The sequence below is a fragment of the Diplotaxodon limnothrissa genome, linkage group LG18, assembly GCF_057381915.1.
Source record: "Diplotaxodon limnothrissa isolate DT_005_m linkage group LG18, D_limnothrissa_male_GT1.1, whole genome shotgun sequence".
In the NCBI taxonomy this organism is placed as follows: Eukaryota; Metazoa; Chordata; class Actinopteri; order Cichliformes; family Cichlidae; genus Diplotaxodon; species Diplotaxodon limnothrissa.
In genome coordinates this window covers 7997381-8012305 of record NC_140613.1, presented here as the reverse complement: position 1 = coordinate 8012305, position 14925 = coordinate 7997381, and the positions used below count along the sequence as shown (strand labels likewise).

At 40.0% G+C, this 14925-nt stretch overlaps 1 protein-coding gene across 1 annotated transcript in view; it reads left to right on the top strand.

The window, feature by feature from the left end:
- Window positions 1–7867, top strand: part of LOC146613021 (zinc finger E-box-binding homeobox 1-like) — a 75765-nt gene extending 67898 nt beyond the window's left edge. Inside the window, exons 6-8 of the mRNA XM_085377562.1 lie at window positions 831–2626; window positions 4839–5016; window positions 6643–7867. Coding sequence (XP_085233688.1) covers window positions 831–2626; window positions 4839–5016; window positions 6643–7349 — 2681 coding nt within the window. The 3' untranslated portion in view covers window positions 7350–7867. The remainder of the gene's footprint in view (window positions 1–830; window positions 2627–4838; window positions 5017–6642) is intronic.
- The last annotated feature ends 7058 nt before the right edge of the window (window positions 7868–14925 follow it).

Below are 14925 nucleotides of genomic sequence, written 5' to 3'. Positions count from 1 at the left end.
AAAAAGACCATTTTCATCAATCAACCAAATCTTTATGTTTTATAAATACAGGACAGCCTGGGCAGTGAATTTCATTGTGTAGAAAAACTGAGAAGTGGTGTTAAAATTGCACTTCTTTATCTTATATTAAGATATCTCAGGGGTTACATGTGTAGTTAAACGTCTTTACATTGACAGAAAGTGACGTTTCACTCGTCCGGCCCACTTAAGATCAGAGTGGGCTGTGTGTGGGCCTCGATGAGTTTGGCATCCCTGCTGTAGACACACTAATGCAGTTTGTCCAAATATGACATCATGAGGCCTCTAGTGCAAAATTGGTCAGTACATTTTTTTTAATAAAGTCTCATAAAAGTGCTTGTTTTATCAGTCGGGGGCTTTAAAGCTTTTTTGAATCTGTGCTGCTGTTTAACGCTTTTTACCCCATCCCTGTTTCTTCAAAAGGGAACATAGGAATGTGTTTTGATGAATTGATCTAGTTAAATGAAGGTTGCACTGACCTACTGCATCATCTTTTGCTACAGATTGGTAATGGGTGTCCACTCCAGTTGCCATACCAAAGGAAGTTTAAATGCCCTGCTTTCCTTAAAGAAGGAAGTTAATACCCTTTACATATAACAAGTATTTTTAAATGGTTTTATGGCCGGAGTGACCAAACTCTGTTTTTCTGCTGTAATGAATCAATTTGTCAATTCTGTAAGTTGGGCTCAGTATCAAATCCCAACACTTTTCAAAATAAGTTACTAAAAATTTGAATTGTTTTTGGTTTTTCATGTTTCGAATCTTCTCTTTGAAAGTTTTGTCATTTCTTTCTCGCTCTCTGATACTTTTAGGTGAGAAACCATACGAATGCTCAAACTGCAAGAAGCGGTTCTCCCACTCAGGCTCCTACAGCTCGCACATCAGTAGCAAAAAGTGTGTGGGTGCTACACCCCCCAACGGTGTTGCTCGAACATCGATTAAGTCCCCCCCAGCCCCTGCACAGACGAGACCTGTTGTGATCGCTCCAGCTCGTGTGGTTCTTAAAGACAAGACTGAAAGCAAACCCCTCCAGGAGCAGCTGCCTGTCACCCAGATCAAATCAGAACCTGTGGAAATTGAGTGCAAGCCTGTGACGGCGGCACCGGCAACTTCAGCCGGCAGTAACGGCGTGGTGAACGGAGGAACAGCACAGCCGATTGTGGTCCCAGCTGCAACCCTGCCTCAGGGTGTGGCTATGGTTGTACCAACAGTAGGTCTGATGTCACCCATCAGTATCAATCTTAATGACTTGCAGAATGTGCTCAAGGTGGCGATGGATGGAAATGTGCTCAGGCAGGTGCTGGGTTCAGCCAATGGGGTGGTGACGCAGGGGAAGCAGGGAATTGTGGTCCAGCAGCCGCAGCAACAGATCATCAGCCTTCCTGCCTTCGTGGATCACGACGGTACCACGAAGATCATCATCAACTACAGCATTAGCCCTGCTGCTGCCACAACTGCCACCGCCCAGCCTACACCGCTTGTTGTCAAAAATAACCCTACTCTGCCTCCCACTATCACGACTGTGGATGCTGCAGCTCCCACTCCAACCACAACAACTAAACCCCAAACCCAAGAGGCGGCCGACCTTACGATTATCAAGAAAGAACCGGAAACAGTCCCCATCGCAGATGTGGAGAAGGAGGCATCCACGCAGACAGAAAAGGCAACCGATAAAACTTCAGAAGCAGCTCAGAAGCCAAAGCCCAACAGCACCAGTACATGTTTACTTTGCGATGACTGTCCTGACAATCTGGAGGCGCTGCATCTCCTCCAGCATCGCAAAGCAGCCAACGGAGAGGCCGTCGACTCTGCTGCTTTGGACCCGTCTTTCGCCGCCTTGCTAAACGAGGCAGGGGTGACCCTGGAGGAGCCGCCTGTCGTCGATCTCCTCTCACTTCTTAAGACATACTTTGCCTCCAACGCCAATCCCAGTGATGAGGAGCTGACAAAGATCTCAGAGTCTGTCAGTATCCCAGTGGATGTGGTTAGAAAGTGGTTTATGAAGATGAACTCGGGGAAAAGTGTGAGCAAGCGCCACAATGATGCAACCGCAGTTTCTAAAGACACTGAAGCCACAAATTCCAGCTCAGAGGTCACTGTGAATCAGAATGAAAAGGAAGAAGAAGACAATACAATCAAGGAGGTATCCAACAAAGCCTCGTCAGACTCTCGCAGCGCCTCCCCATCAGACTCTGAATCACTCAACAACGAGGACCTTGTCATCGTTAAAAGTGAACCAGAAGACCCGGAAGCTTCTGACTCCCAGGCGGAACCTCTGGACCTCTCTCTTCCTAAACAGATCGCAACAGAATCGGAAAACAAAATGACTACACCTCCCGCCAAGCAGCAAGAACAGCCTCTGAACCTGACCTGCTTAAGGAAGGAGGAGCTCGAGGGTCGAACCATCTATGTGACCACACCTCAGACCGGAAGACCTGTTAACATCGTCACTGCCGCACAGCTTCCTACCTTAGTTGCCATCGCTGGTCAGGGCTGCCTCAACACCACCACGAAGCGCACCATCCTCATCCCCCAGCTCACATATACCTACGCCACTACAGCTGGCAACGCCACTGGAGCAAAGACTGTTGTTCTCAATGGTCATAAGGTTAGTAATGCAAAACAGTTACTTCTTTTTTATTTATACAATGTGATTATTTTTTCTTATTATAAAAGGTTTTATATCTTTTATTTGATCACTGTGTGATCACCAGTCACCAGGAACTAGCAACTCAAATGAATGGATTTGAATTAATTTGCTTGTGCTGAATAACTGAGAAAGAACTGAAACTTTTCAAGTCACATTATGAAAGTACTTTGAGAGCGAGACATAGCTGCTTGTGTAGTCTGTCATCCAACATCAGAATAAATGGGAAGCTGATCATTGCGGCGAGTGATAACAAAGTTATATGTAAAAAAAGTTAGCAAGAGGTTTCTAATTAGAGCTCTGTTTGATTCCCTAAAGTGAATGGTTGTCATGCACGCCTACTTTGAAGTACTGAAGCAAAGAGTATGTGTCTATTTGTACCGAGACAAATTCAGTACCTGGAGAGTCGACTATACATAAGTCTTAATTACAAAAAAACCCCAAAAACACTGAAGTGGAAGAGGTATAAAAACCTTGTTGTTGCAGCTTGCAGTTTTTATTGGTTAGTTAGTTCTTCAAATTTCTATACGACTTTCCCAGGGCCTAACTTGACACTGCACTATTTGTTTTATGTAACTAAAATTTTCCCCTTTAACTGGAAATTTAAGAAAAGGAGAAAATTCTCACTTTTGACCAGTCCAGAATTGATTATTGCAATGACTATTTCTTTTTTTAATCAAGTTTCTTTGCCGGGAGTGAGGGTTGTTTCCTTTTACACTGAAACAAACTACTTACAAACTAAGCATCTATAGATTACTGGAAAGACTAACATGCTACCTTTAGGTGCATTTTGCTGTGGAAAGTACCAGAGTTAACCCAAAATAAAAAGCATCCTGTTAGTGTCAGTCCTTCAACACAAAAAAACTGAAGAAATGTGCGTCAAGAGAAATAGAAAATTCCAAAAGCCTGAGACATGCTGAGTTCAGCAGTCAAAGTGAGAATCGGTAGTCAAGCCACAAAGCAGTCATAAAAGTCTGCAAGAAGCCATTATATGCTATATAAGAAACGGCAACAAACATTAGTTACTTGAGCTGGAGCCAGTCAGAGTCAGAATGTACCAGACATCGTTAGCATTGCGGTTGCCACTTACGATGACCTGAAGTCATTATTTTACCAGTAATGACTCATTAGTTTTTAGGTAATTCTCTGATTCCATTAACTTGAACTGTTCATATCTACTTCACCAATACCATTAGCTCAGTTTCAATCGATGGCAGTAGCCCCGTGAACTCATTAAACATTTCAATAACATCCTGTCCTCGTTACATGTGATGACTTTGTAGAACACCCAAACTGCCTTTGAGTAATACGATATCCTCAAACCAAATTTACTTAAACATGAAACCTCGTGTCTGTGGAGCTGCTGATAGAAACCATCTGGACAGTGCACCGCAGCATGAATTTCATCAGTAGATGTGGGTCGAACTATCCAGTTCAGTTCAGTTTTATTTATATAGCACCAAATCACAACAGCAGTCGCTTCAAGGCACTTTATTTTGTAACGTAAAGACGCTAATATAATAGAGAGAAAATGTCCAAAATCAAACGACCCCCTGTGAGTGAGCACATGGCAACAGTGGAGGGGATAAACTCCCTTTTAAGAGGAAAAATCTCCAACAGAACCACGCTCAGGGCCAAGCAGCCATTGACTTAAATTAGCAAAGGGGAGACAGCTCAGTTAATCCAGCATTAGTTAATCTATATCTTTAAACCTTAATGATTATCCAGATGATTGAGTTAGGGGGGGACGAGTTCTTATGAAGGGAAAAACTATCCAAAGAGCTCAAATACGAGGCTGTTATATGTGCAGGGCTGTAAACATGCATTTTAAATGTGAGTCTTAAGGTATCGACTTGCTTTTGTAGCCAGCCTATAGTGTCACCTAGAGGATTTTTTATGTTTGCACTCGGGTCTTAGCTTCACATTTCCACCCATGATTGTTGCTGCTTAATTCTCAGTAAGTTAGAGTATTCACACTAGGAGAATTATCTACCTCTAAAGTGAAGAGCTTCACTGCAGGCTCTCAGGAAAACATTTTCAAGAACAACTCAGTCAAAGAATGAGCTCTTCACATACCTGTCACACAATATTTATGGTGAAATTGCTTTCCTGAAGGGTAGGATGGGAGAGTAAATAATGTGACTCCGACATACTGTAATTCTGTTTACAACAGGAGAAGCGTTTGGAGAGCAGCTCTGAGGGTGTTTCCACAGTGGAGGAGCAGAACGACTCAGATTCAGCCGTGGCGATGAAGAAGCGGCGGCTAGAAAATGGCGTCTACCCCTGTGATCTTTGTTCCAAGGTCTTCCAGAAGGGTAGCTCCCTGCTCAGGCACAAATATGAACACACAGGTACGTCTTGTTTAAGTGAATTTTTCAGCTTTAGTCTATTAAGCAGGATTTCTGTTACTTCTCAAAAGAGTTCTACTTTTGAAGGCTGTGTTTTTACGTGTGACATCATCCCTCGTTAACTACGCGGTACTCTGAGACTTTTATGGGACACCTGGCCTGTAAATGTCCCAGTTGTCATCAGTGCTTATAGACACGTAACTCGTGCGGTGAATTAAAAAGGATATTTTCCTAGTAGCTCCAGGTAGCATCATATTGGCAGTGGTTTTATTCAAATCTGTTAGCGGTTATCTTTACTCTGCACTACTGTGTTTTGGTTCAGCCTTGACATCCACTTTAAAAAAAGGAAAGAAAAGAGAAAGAAAGAAAACATCCTTATCCTTCAAATTTGCTGTACTCTTATAACATATGAGCTTTGTTAGTGAGATTTTCTTTTGGCAGGGGATGTTAAAAACTATTAAATGCTATACTCTAAAGACACTTTAAAGTCTGTTCCATAAAAGCCTCTGATAATGTGTGGCTTTGATCATTTTGTATGGGTATGTCAGCAATTACTTTTCCAGGTGCTGAGAGTTCTGAATACTTAAAACAAACATTGGCTCCCAAGCTTTTTTTGCTTTTTAACAATTTAAACTTCTGATTCCCTGATTTGAGCAAATTAAATATATATATATATATATTTGTGTAATTCTCCCAATGGATTGTAAAGTATCAGGTTATTTTTTCATAGTTAATTGTTTTGCCTTTAGGCGTTTTGTTGTATTTCCAAAATGTTTTTGCTAGAACAAACTCTGATATTTAGTATAATATGGCTCCCAATGAAGAAATGCTAGAAATATTCACATTTTTGGAACTGGCGCTAGTAAATCTTAAAGTTAAACATTCAGTTGTTTGGGAAATAAAGCAGCAGTTTCTGTCTGTTTTTAATTTAAAGGTACAATGCATATAATTAACATGAGCCCTTAGGTTCATCATGTAAATGAACTAGATTTAGTCATGCATGTTAATCTTTATCTGTAGTGCATCTGGAGATTGATGGCAGTGACAGCCACTGCCAGCAGCTGTCTGCTTCCCTCACTGCAGAGTACCTTTAATGCATCTGGGTTTGTGTTAAAGAGACCTGTGATTCGGCTGCAGTCTTATTTACCTGTCCAGTGTAAACCTCAGATAGGCCTGCACTGCTGCTGGTACAAGGACAGTGAAGTGGACAAACAAACTTGTGTGAAATCTTTATTGTTATATTCATGCTGACAAAGAGACCGATGTTTAGCTACGGTAACAAATCTCTATTCTGTATCACCTAATTATTATAGTTACAAACGCATTCATTTATTTATGCTATTTTAATTATATTTATGTAATATTTGAATTGTTCAAACCTGCTTATGTTTATTTGAATGAACACGCAAGCTTGATTGATGGCAGGGCATGTTTATTTATATAGTGCATTTCATTACAAGTATAAAAGCGTGCCACAGGCAGTGAAACAACAAAATAATAAATAATAATAAAACAAATCAAACCAAAATAAGGAACACTTGCTTTGAATATTTTTTTCTATACTCTGTTACACTTAATGCAGGCAAAGAAGCACAGTTCCTCTCTAACTCGCTCTGGTTTCATCCGCAGGAAAACGACCCCACGAGTGCAACGTCTGCAAGAAGGCTTTCAAACACAAACACCACCTGATCGAACACTCGAGGCTGCACTCCGGTGAGAAACCTTACCAGTGCGACAAGTGCGGGAAGCGTTTCTCTCACTCAGGCTCGTACTCCCAGCATATGAATCACCGCTACTCCTATTGCAAGAAGGATGGGCCAAACTCGGGCTCCGGCTCGGGGCCACCCAGGGATCAGTCAGAGCTCGGCAGCCCAAGCGGCAGACTGCAGTCAGACAGCCGGACCACGACCCCGCCCTCCCAAATGGACTCAGACGAGAGGGAGAGTGAGGAAGAGGAAGACGAGGCCATCTGCATGGACGACATACGGGTGGTGCAGGTGGACGACGGCGAGTGCGAGATCTACGAGGGTAACTTTGACGACGATGATGAGGAGGACGAGGGAGAGGAATTAGCAGAGGAAGAGGCGACAGCAGAAGAAGAAGAGACTGAAAAAGAGAAGGAGCAGGAGGAGTTTGCCTGTGACGTAGTAGAAGTGGAGCTGGGAGATGACCACGTGGAGGACGCCGAGATGGAGGAAAGAACCGAAGAAAAGGAGGAATCAGCAAGTGTGGATGCAGAGAAAGCGGCAGACTGTGAAGTCAATACAGACAGCAGCATCAGGGACGGGACAGGAAACACCGAAACAACAGAGGAAGCGGTGACAGACACCAAATGAAGGAAGAATATTCTTCGGGACAGTTTGAGTGTGTCGGTTATTGAAGTCGGGTAATCTTAGACAAAAACCACATCTTGCCATCAGAAGAAAGTCACGGCAGTTGCCTGATCTTAACGGTCCACTACTGTGTACAAAAACCCAGGTGTGCCTGAACTTGAAAAAAGAAAAAAAGAAATAGAAAAAAAGAAAAAACGTGACTTTTTCTTTGTGAAAATGAAATATCAGTGTTTAAAATTGTTTATAGAAGTACAGATTTTAAAGTAGAACTCACCCATCAACTCATTAGACTTGTTACTGAGACATCCCAGGTTGCTTTGTTGTTTCTTTTCATTCAATCAGTGTTAACTAATCGTGTTCTTGTTTGAAAACCTTTTAACCTTTAAAGATGAGAAAGATTTCTATACCTTTTTATTGCCAATGAAGTTTCCTAAAATCAGTATTTTATTGAGTTCTACGAACAAAAACCTCTGCACTACAGTATTCCTGGTTTACCTATGGATACATGCCTCATGCATTGTATGCCCTTCAGTGTTATATATGTACACTAGCTAGCGAAATGTTGTTTGTGTTAGTGTTACTCTTTGCTAGCTAGCATTACTGTTGATTTCAGTTTGACTGTTAGCCTTAAGGAAAACAAAGTATTCTTGGGGAGGGTTGGGGGGTGGGATGGGGAGTCCGGGATGAGAATGCGGCTTCTGTACGCCATAACCAAATTTGTCCTATCAGGGAAGGCAGAGTCACAACCTCAAAGCCAGCATGGCGCGCCTTTGTTTTGCTGCTCAGCACTGCCCGAACGGGTGGAGTCTCCAGGTGAAGACATAAAAGCAGACTCCGACCTCGTGGCTCGGCTGTGGATCCAAAACAGACGCGCCTGTTCTTACCAAGCTTCTCCTTATTTTGGTTGACTTTAGTTCTCAGCGAGTGTTTCAGTATTATCGGCTTATATATGAAGTCAAACTGTACGTGAAGGATCGGGGCTTTTTTTCCTGCTCCACCCCAATGCCTCCAGCCTTATGCAAGACCTGTGTGCTGTTAAAAGTGCCATTGAACAGTGTTATTATTTTTTTTCCTCACACATGTAGCCAGTATTATGTCCCTCTGTTACTTACACAGGAGCCATGTTGACTAATGTTTGTTGACTTGCACAGAACAGCAGATTTGTCACAGCAACAAAGAAGGACACTTGAGAAACAGTATTTGGGCTGTTTTGTCTGTAAAAAGACAGACCCCTTGTCCAAATAGCCCACTTGGGGGTGACGTCTTGTTTTATTTTATCTGCCAAACTAAAAGCTAGAATTATTTAGTTTACAATGATTGTTTTTCAAAAAGACAAGTTAAAGCCAGAGAATGTTTAGCACTTTTCTATCAGTAAATTAAATCTACAGGCATGTCTAAAAGTTCTGCTTTTGTTCCTGGTACTTAAAATTGCATATTTGCTCTTGACTAAAACTTTTTTGTTATGAATTACTAACTCATCAGTATCCAATGGCTGCAGCTTGTAGGTCCAAAGTCTGAGGTTTAGAGCAATGTTTTTAAAATGCCTTCTAATGTAAGATAATCAGTTTCCAACTTTCGAACTGCATAAATCCAAATTTTTAAGAACCCCTCAACACTCAAACTCAGTAATGTGCCTCACCAGGTCGGCTCAGGAAGAGATAAACCAGACCAAACCCACAAAAGTTTAAAGTATAAAACAATGATAGAGAGACTCAGTAAGTTAGTCTCACTTGTGCACTTATTATTTTCAGATGACGATTAAAAGAAACAAATTCATTGTGGCAAGCTGTCCCGCACTTGAGGTAACAAGTGTTAGTGAATGTGGTCTCTGTTGAAGAGTTTTGCTTTGGTTTTACCAGACAGTGTTTATAGTATTAATCTGTTTTACTTTTTTTTTGTTTTAAAACTATGTCCTCTGTATGTTTTTGTCAACAATGGCAGTATTAGAACCCTTTCCACAGATTAAAAAAAATATACCTGTTTAGTTTTTAGAAGACTTTTTTATATTTATGTGTCTTATTTTTATATTTTCTTTTATGGTTATTTATTACACATTGTAGTGTACATTACTGTAGTTTGAATTGATACAATAATATATTTTAGTATGAAAAATAATCTCGAGACAAACAAAAAAAAAAAAATCCCAAAATGTGGTTCTGGGAAATGAAGTTTGTTTTAACAAAAAATGAAAAAAAGAAAGACATTAAAGGAAAAAAACCCTAAAAATATAAAACATGTATTCTGTAAACTTGACTTCTGTTTTAAGCTAAAAAGAAAAAGAAAAAAAAAACAGGAATGAAGTGACAAATAGAAACTGTTACATGTGCATCCGCTCTTTGCGTCGTTATAAAGCTACTGAATTCTAAAACTTTTTAAAAGCATGAGTCGTCGCCGTTTAAATGAAGGATCTTGTTATGAAGACGTTACTCCTCCCCTTTTTAAATTTCTTTTTATTTTGAAGCCAAATTTCCAACGTCCCGTCACCCTGTTTTCCGTTCTGTGCCAACTTGTTCCATTGTACTGTTGAAGGCTGCATATTGTTTGTCCTCTCCGCACCCTTTGTAAATCCACTGTCTTTTTGTATTGTTTTTATTTTAGGTTTGCTCCATTTCTATGACTCCCCATCACAATAAAATGTAAGACAGCAATTCAAACTGACTGGATTGTTTTGTTAGTCATCTGATGGAAATTTTCTGTAAGGTCGTTTCCTCAGGTTTCAAGTAACACTGGAGGTCTTTCCATCTATAAATATATCAAAAAAAGAAAAAAAAATGCAAAGTGCAAATATTTCTATGAATATTTATATAAATATATGAATATAAGTCATGTGTTTATCAAGCAGCTACTGAGATGATCTGAACAGTAAAAGAGACAACAGACTTCCCTCATAATGATGAAAAAGAAAACTTTTTTTTCATGTACATTAAAAGGTGAGAATTTAATATTTCAGTATATCAGTGTTATTCAAACTTTTTTTGTAGAATATGAATCAAAATAAGGGACTGAACACATAAGCTCAGCAGAAAAGTCTGCTGAAGCATTAAGATAAGACAAGAAAGCCCTTTTCCCATAGACTTTGAACGGAAATGTTTTTTGCAGCCACATCTATCGCCATCTGCTGGCCTTCAGATAGGATGCAGGTTCAAGGCTTCTGACCTGGAAGCTTCATCCATATTGTAATACTGTATAGTAGAGGCACAAAATCATGCCTGATATATTTTGAGGAATGATATGAGTGGGAAAAGTCCAAAAATGACACTCCATTACTTTATGTATGCAAGAGGACTTAAAGCTACTTAAATCTTCTTTTACACGCATGTTATCAATCCACATCAGAGTTTATAGTTCAGCTGCAAGAACTCAATCAACTCATTACAGACTCAGGTATCTAACGACTTGATAGACAGTAAAATGCTGAGCATACGAATAATCTTGGAGTAAAGAAGACATTCAGAATTTATTCACATACCGCTGTAATCAATCACATGTAACTGGGATAATAAGTAAGCCACTTATACAAGTGTGGATGCTTTAAACGTCACTGTCATCTAACCTAAAAGTGGTAGTAGAAGACATCCTGTAACTTTTGAATCGAGCTATCTGCAAAGAGATGTTTTAATGTATAACGTATGTAAAACAAAAAAAGTAATGTAATAGTTTTTGGCACCGATTCAAAACAGAGTAAAATACTAAAAATGAGAGAGTTTTTTCCGTTTTGTTTGGATATCCTAAATCTAAATGAAGACGTATCACCAGGTGGCGCTGTGAGACCAGGAAACATTTTTACAATGCCAGAAAGCCCACAGGGCTGCAGACCACAATATCTCCTGAGATCAGCCATTCATAAACTATTGAACCATTATTATTAAAAATCATCATGTGTCCTTTGAGTGGTAAGAAGAATTGCAATCTATGAGTATGAATCCATGCAATCTAGCAATTATCTTACTCACCCATGAGCAAATGACAGATTATATGCATGGCTGGTTCCAGCTTTAATGTGCAATTAGAGGGGAAATATGCAGTGGGGATTATGAGGACGCAAAGCAACAAAAAGAGTTTTCTAACAGCATTTTGAAAGCTTGAAGAGGATGATTAGACAGCATATAAGCAGCTGTTATTAGACAAACCTCCCCCAGTATCCAGGTTATTATGAAAATAAACACTAATAATAGACTTTTACTCCAAGTGTGCACTTTTAGTTATAAATGGAGTTAATCAAGCTTTTATAAATATTCGTGACACAGCCGATTGTTGCTCTTACTGTTGTTCAGTTGCTGTGTGGATCATGAGGGGAGTCAAAACTAAGCAGCAGTTGTTCTATATTCAGAGTCCATTTTTTGTAGGAACTAGTGATTTCACATCAGACATGACATAACAACAGAGAGGGGGGGATGCAAGATGGAAGTTGATGTGGTGAAGCAACCTTGTGATTAAATCTGATGCTTGCTTTTTGCTTTGTGGGGTTTTTTTTTGTAAGCTTGTTTGCAAATGGAAACATAATCAGCCTGACATATAGACGAGTTTCCTGGGTTTGGGTTGTTGTCAGGATTTGGAAACACATACAGTGTTTACATACACATACCTTATTATTACCAAGGATTTCAGCAGTTTAGTGAACCAGAGGTTTGATTTGGTACCCTATGCCAGGGGTGTCTAATCCAGGCCTCAAAGGCCAGTGTCCTGCAGGTTTTAGACGTGTCCTCGATCCAACACAGCTGATTTAAATGGCTAAATTACCTCCTCAAAATGTTTTGCAGTTCTTCAGAGGCCTGGTAATGAACTAATTATTTGATTCAGGTGTGTTGACCCAGGGTGATATCTAACACCTGCAGGACACCGGCCCTTGAGGTAGACACCCCTGTCCTATTTCTCTTTCTTTGTGCTCATTAATGCATGTCTGATTTAGTTTAATTAATTTTTATTAAGACTTTGCCTTTTTTGTTGTTGTTGTTGTTTCTTCTTCAATCATTTTGTATCTCTGGTTTTATTCATTTCCAACAGTTAGCATGAAGCATTTCAGATCTCTCTGAAGCCGTTTTTCATCCTTTTGTCGTTATTTTCCTCAGTTTTTTGTTGATTCACACCTTTTCTTTTTTAGGTTGTTTGTGCATTAGCATCACTTTTTTAGCTTGTCTGTGTGTGTTTCTCTCTTTGGTTAAGTCCATCACTTTTTGTCTTTGTAGTTTTGCATCTTGTTGTGGTTATTTTATGTCACTTTTGGTTGCTTTCTGCAATTTTATAAACATTTTGAAATGTCTTTACAAGCCCAAATTCAGATAAGCGGCACACATCCATCCACCAATCACAGAAGGCATTTTGTATTTGTCAGAGGTAACAGCTGCCGTTACATTAAATTACAACCAGTAGGTGGCAGTAGAGGACTTGCCTGCCGTGGTTGGTTTATAGTTCTGGTTTGTTAAAAATCAGTGAGGGCAATAGCGGAACAAAAGCTAAAATGTTTTTCATCTTAAGGGAAAATTGCTGCCTTAGAGGTCAATGAGGTAAGCCTGATACTTGTATATGTTTAATCAGGATGGAGGTGGACCCCTGCCTGGTGGCTTGGATCTCCGACTACCTCACCGACAGACCACAGTACGTCAGGCTGAAGGACATCACGTCTGACACAGTGGTCAGCAGCACAGGAGCACCACAGGGAACTGTGCTGTCCCCTCTTCTCTTCACCCTGTACACCTCTGACTTCTGCTACAACTCTGAATTATGCCATATTCAGAAGTTTGCAGATGACACGGCCATCATGGGGTGTATCTGGGATGATCAGGAAGAGGAGTACAGAAGTCTGGTGAGGAACTTTGTCGCATGGAGTCACACAAACCACCTGCAACTCAACACCTCAAAGACTAAGGAACTGGTTGTGGACTTCGGGAGGTCCAGAGAAGGTCCACTGCCAGTTCAGATAGAGGGGGAGGAGGTGGAGGTGGTCAACAAGTACAAGTACCTCGGGCTGTGGATGGACAATAAACTGGACTGGTCATGCAACACGGAGCACCTGTATAAAAAAGCCCAAAGCCGACTGTACTTCCTCAGGAGGCTGAGGTCTTTTAACATCTGCAGGAAGCTCCTGAGGATGTTTTACCAGTCAGTGGTTGCTGGAGTACTTTTCTATGCTGTGGTGTGCTGGGGGAGCAGCACAGCAAAGAGGGACTCATCCAGGCTGGAGAAACTGATCAGGAAGGCTAGCTCTGTGGTCGGCATGAAGCTGGACACTCTGGTGACAGTGGCAGAGAAAAGGACATTAAAGAAACTGATGGACATTATGGACAATGCTGGGCATCCTCTGCACACGGCCATTAACAACCAGAAGAGTCTGTTCAGTGACAGGTTGCTTCTCCCCAAGACAAGAACTAACAGACTTAAAAACTCCTTTGTCCCACACGCCATCAAACTGTTTAACTCCTCTCTGGAGGGGAGAGGGAGGGGAAACAGGAGGACAAAGGAGGGAACAACTAAGCTGTAGTGCCTCTTCACCTCACTGTACAATACCTTGTGCAATACTTTTTGTAAATAGTCAACAGTGCAATAGACTCAATACTTGAAATGTGCAATTCACTTGTATTTTTATTTTTTATTCCTATTTATTCTATTTATCCCCTTTATATATTTTATTTATATTTGTCTCTGTATTTATATATGTGTGTGTGTGTGTGTGTGTATGTATATATATACACACACACACACACACACACACACACACACACACACACACACACACACACACACACACACACACACACATATATATATATATACATATATATATATATATATACATATATATATATATATGTATATATATGTATATATATGTGTATATATATATGTGTATATATATATGTATATATATGTGTATATATATATGTATATATGTGTATATATATATGTATATATGTGTATATATATATATATATATATATATACACATATATATATATATATATATATACACATATATATATATAAGTAAAGTTGTCAAATGTTACGGGATCAATAATCCTATTCTGATCGCTGACAAGTGTGCCGTTATCAGATACTGGACTTTTGGTGGCTCACTTTCCTCTTGGTGCTAAAAGCAGCGATTTGCTTTCAAAGGATCACACACAGGATGACACTCAGAAAGTCACAGTAAATATCTGCCAAGTCTGTTCGTCCCCTCATCGTTCTTTCCTGTTTCAACTACATATGGACAGATTCCTGACTTAACTTTTTTTTGTGACCTAGAATTTCATGCAGAACATTAAATTCTTGACAGTGCATCTTTCAATTAGCATTCATTTGTAGTATTAGCTCATGGGTGTTTTAATCCTCAATCAATTAACATCTGTTGCCAGACCCTCACATTTCAAGAAAGGCTTTCATGTTTGAACCATAATGTAATATTTATTGTGTTCTACACACAGACAAATTATGAAGGGACTGTTCACAAATTATGTCTTGGCACAGTAACAAACACTATACAGTGGATTAATGAGTCCCTGGAAAAAGGGATAATTCAAAAATGCCCAAAGACAAAATACAATGACACAAACTGCATATAAGGAAAAATGATTACCAATTAAAA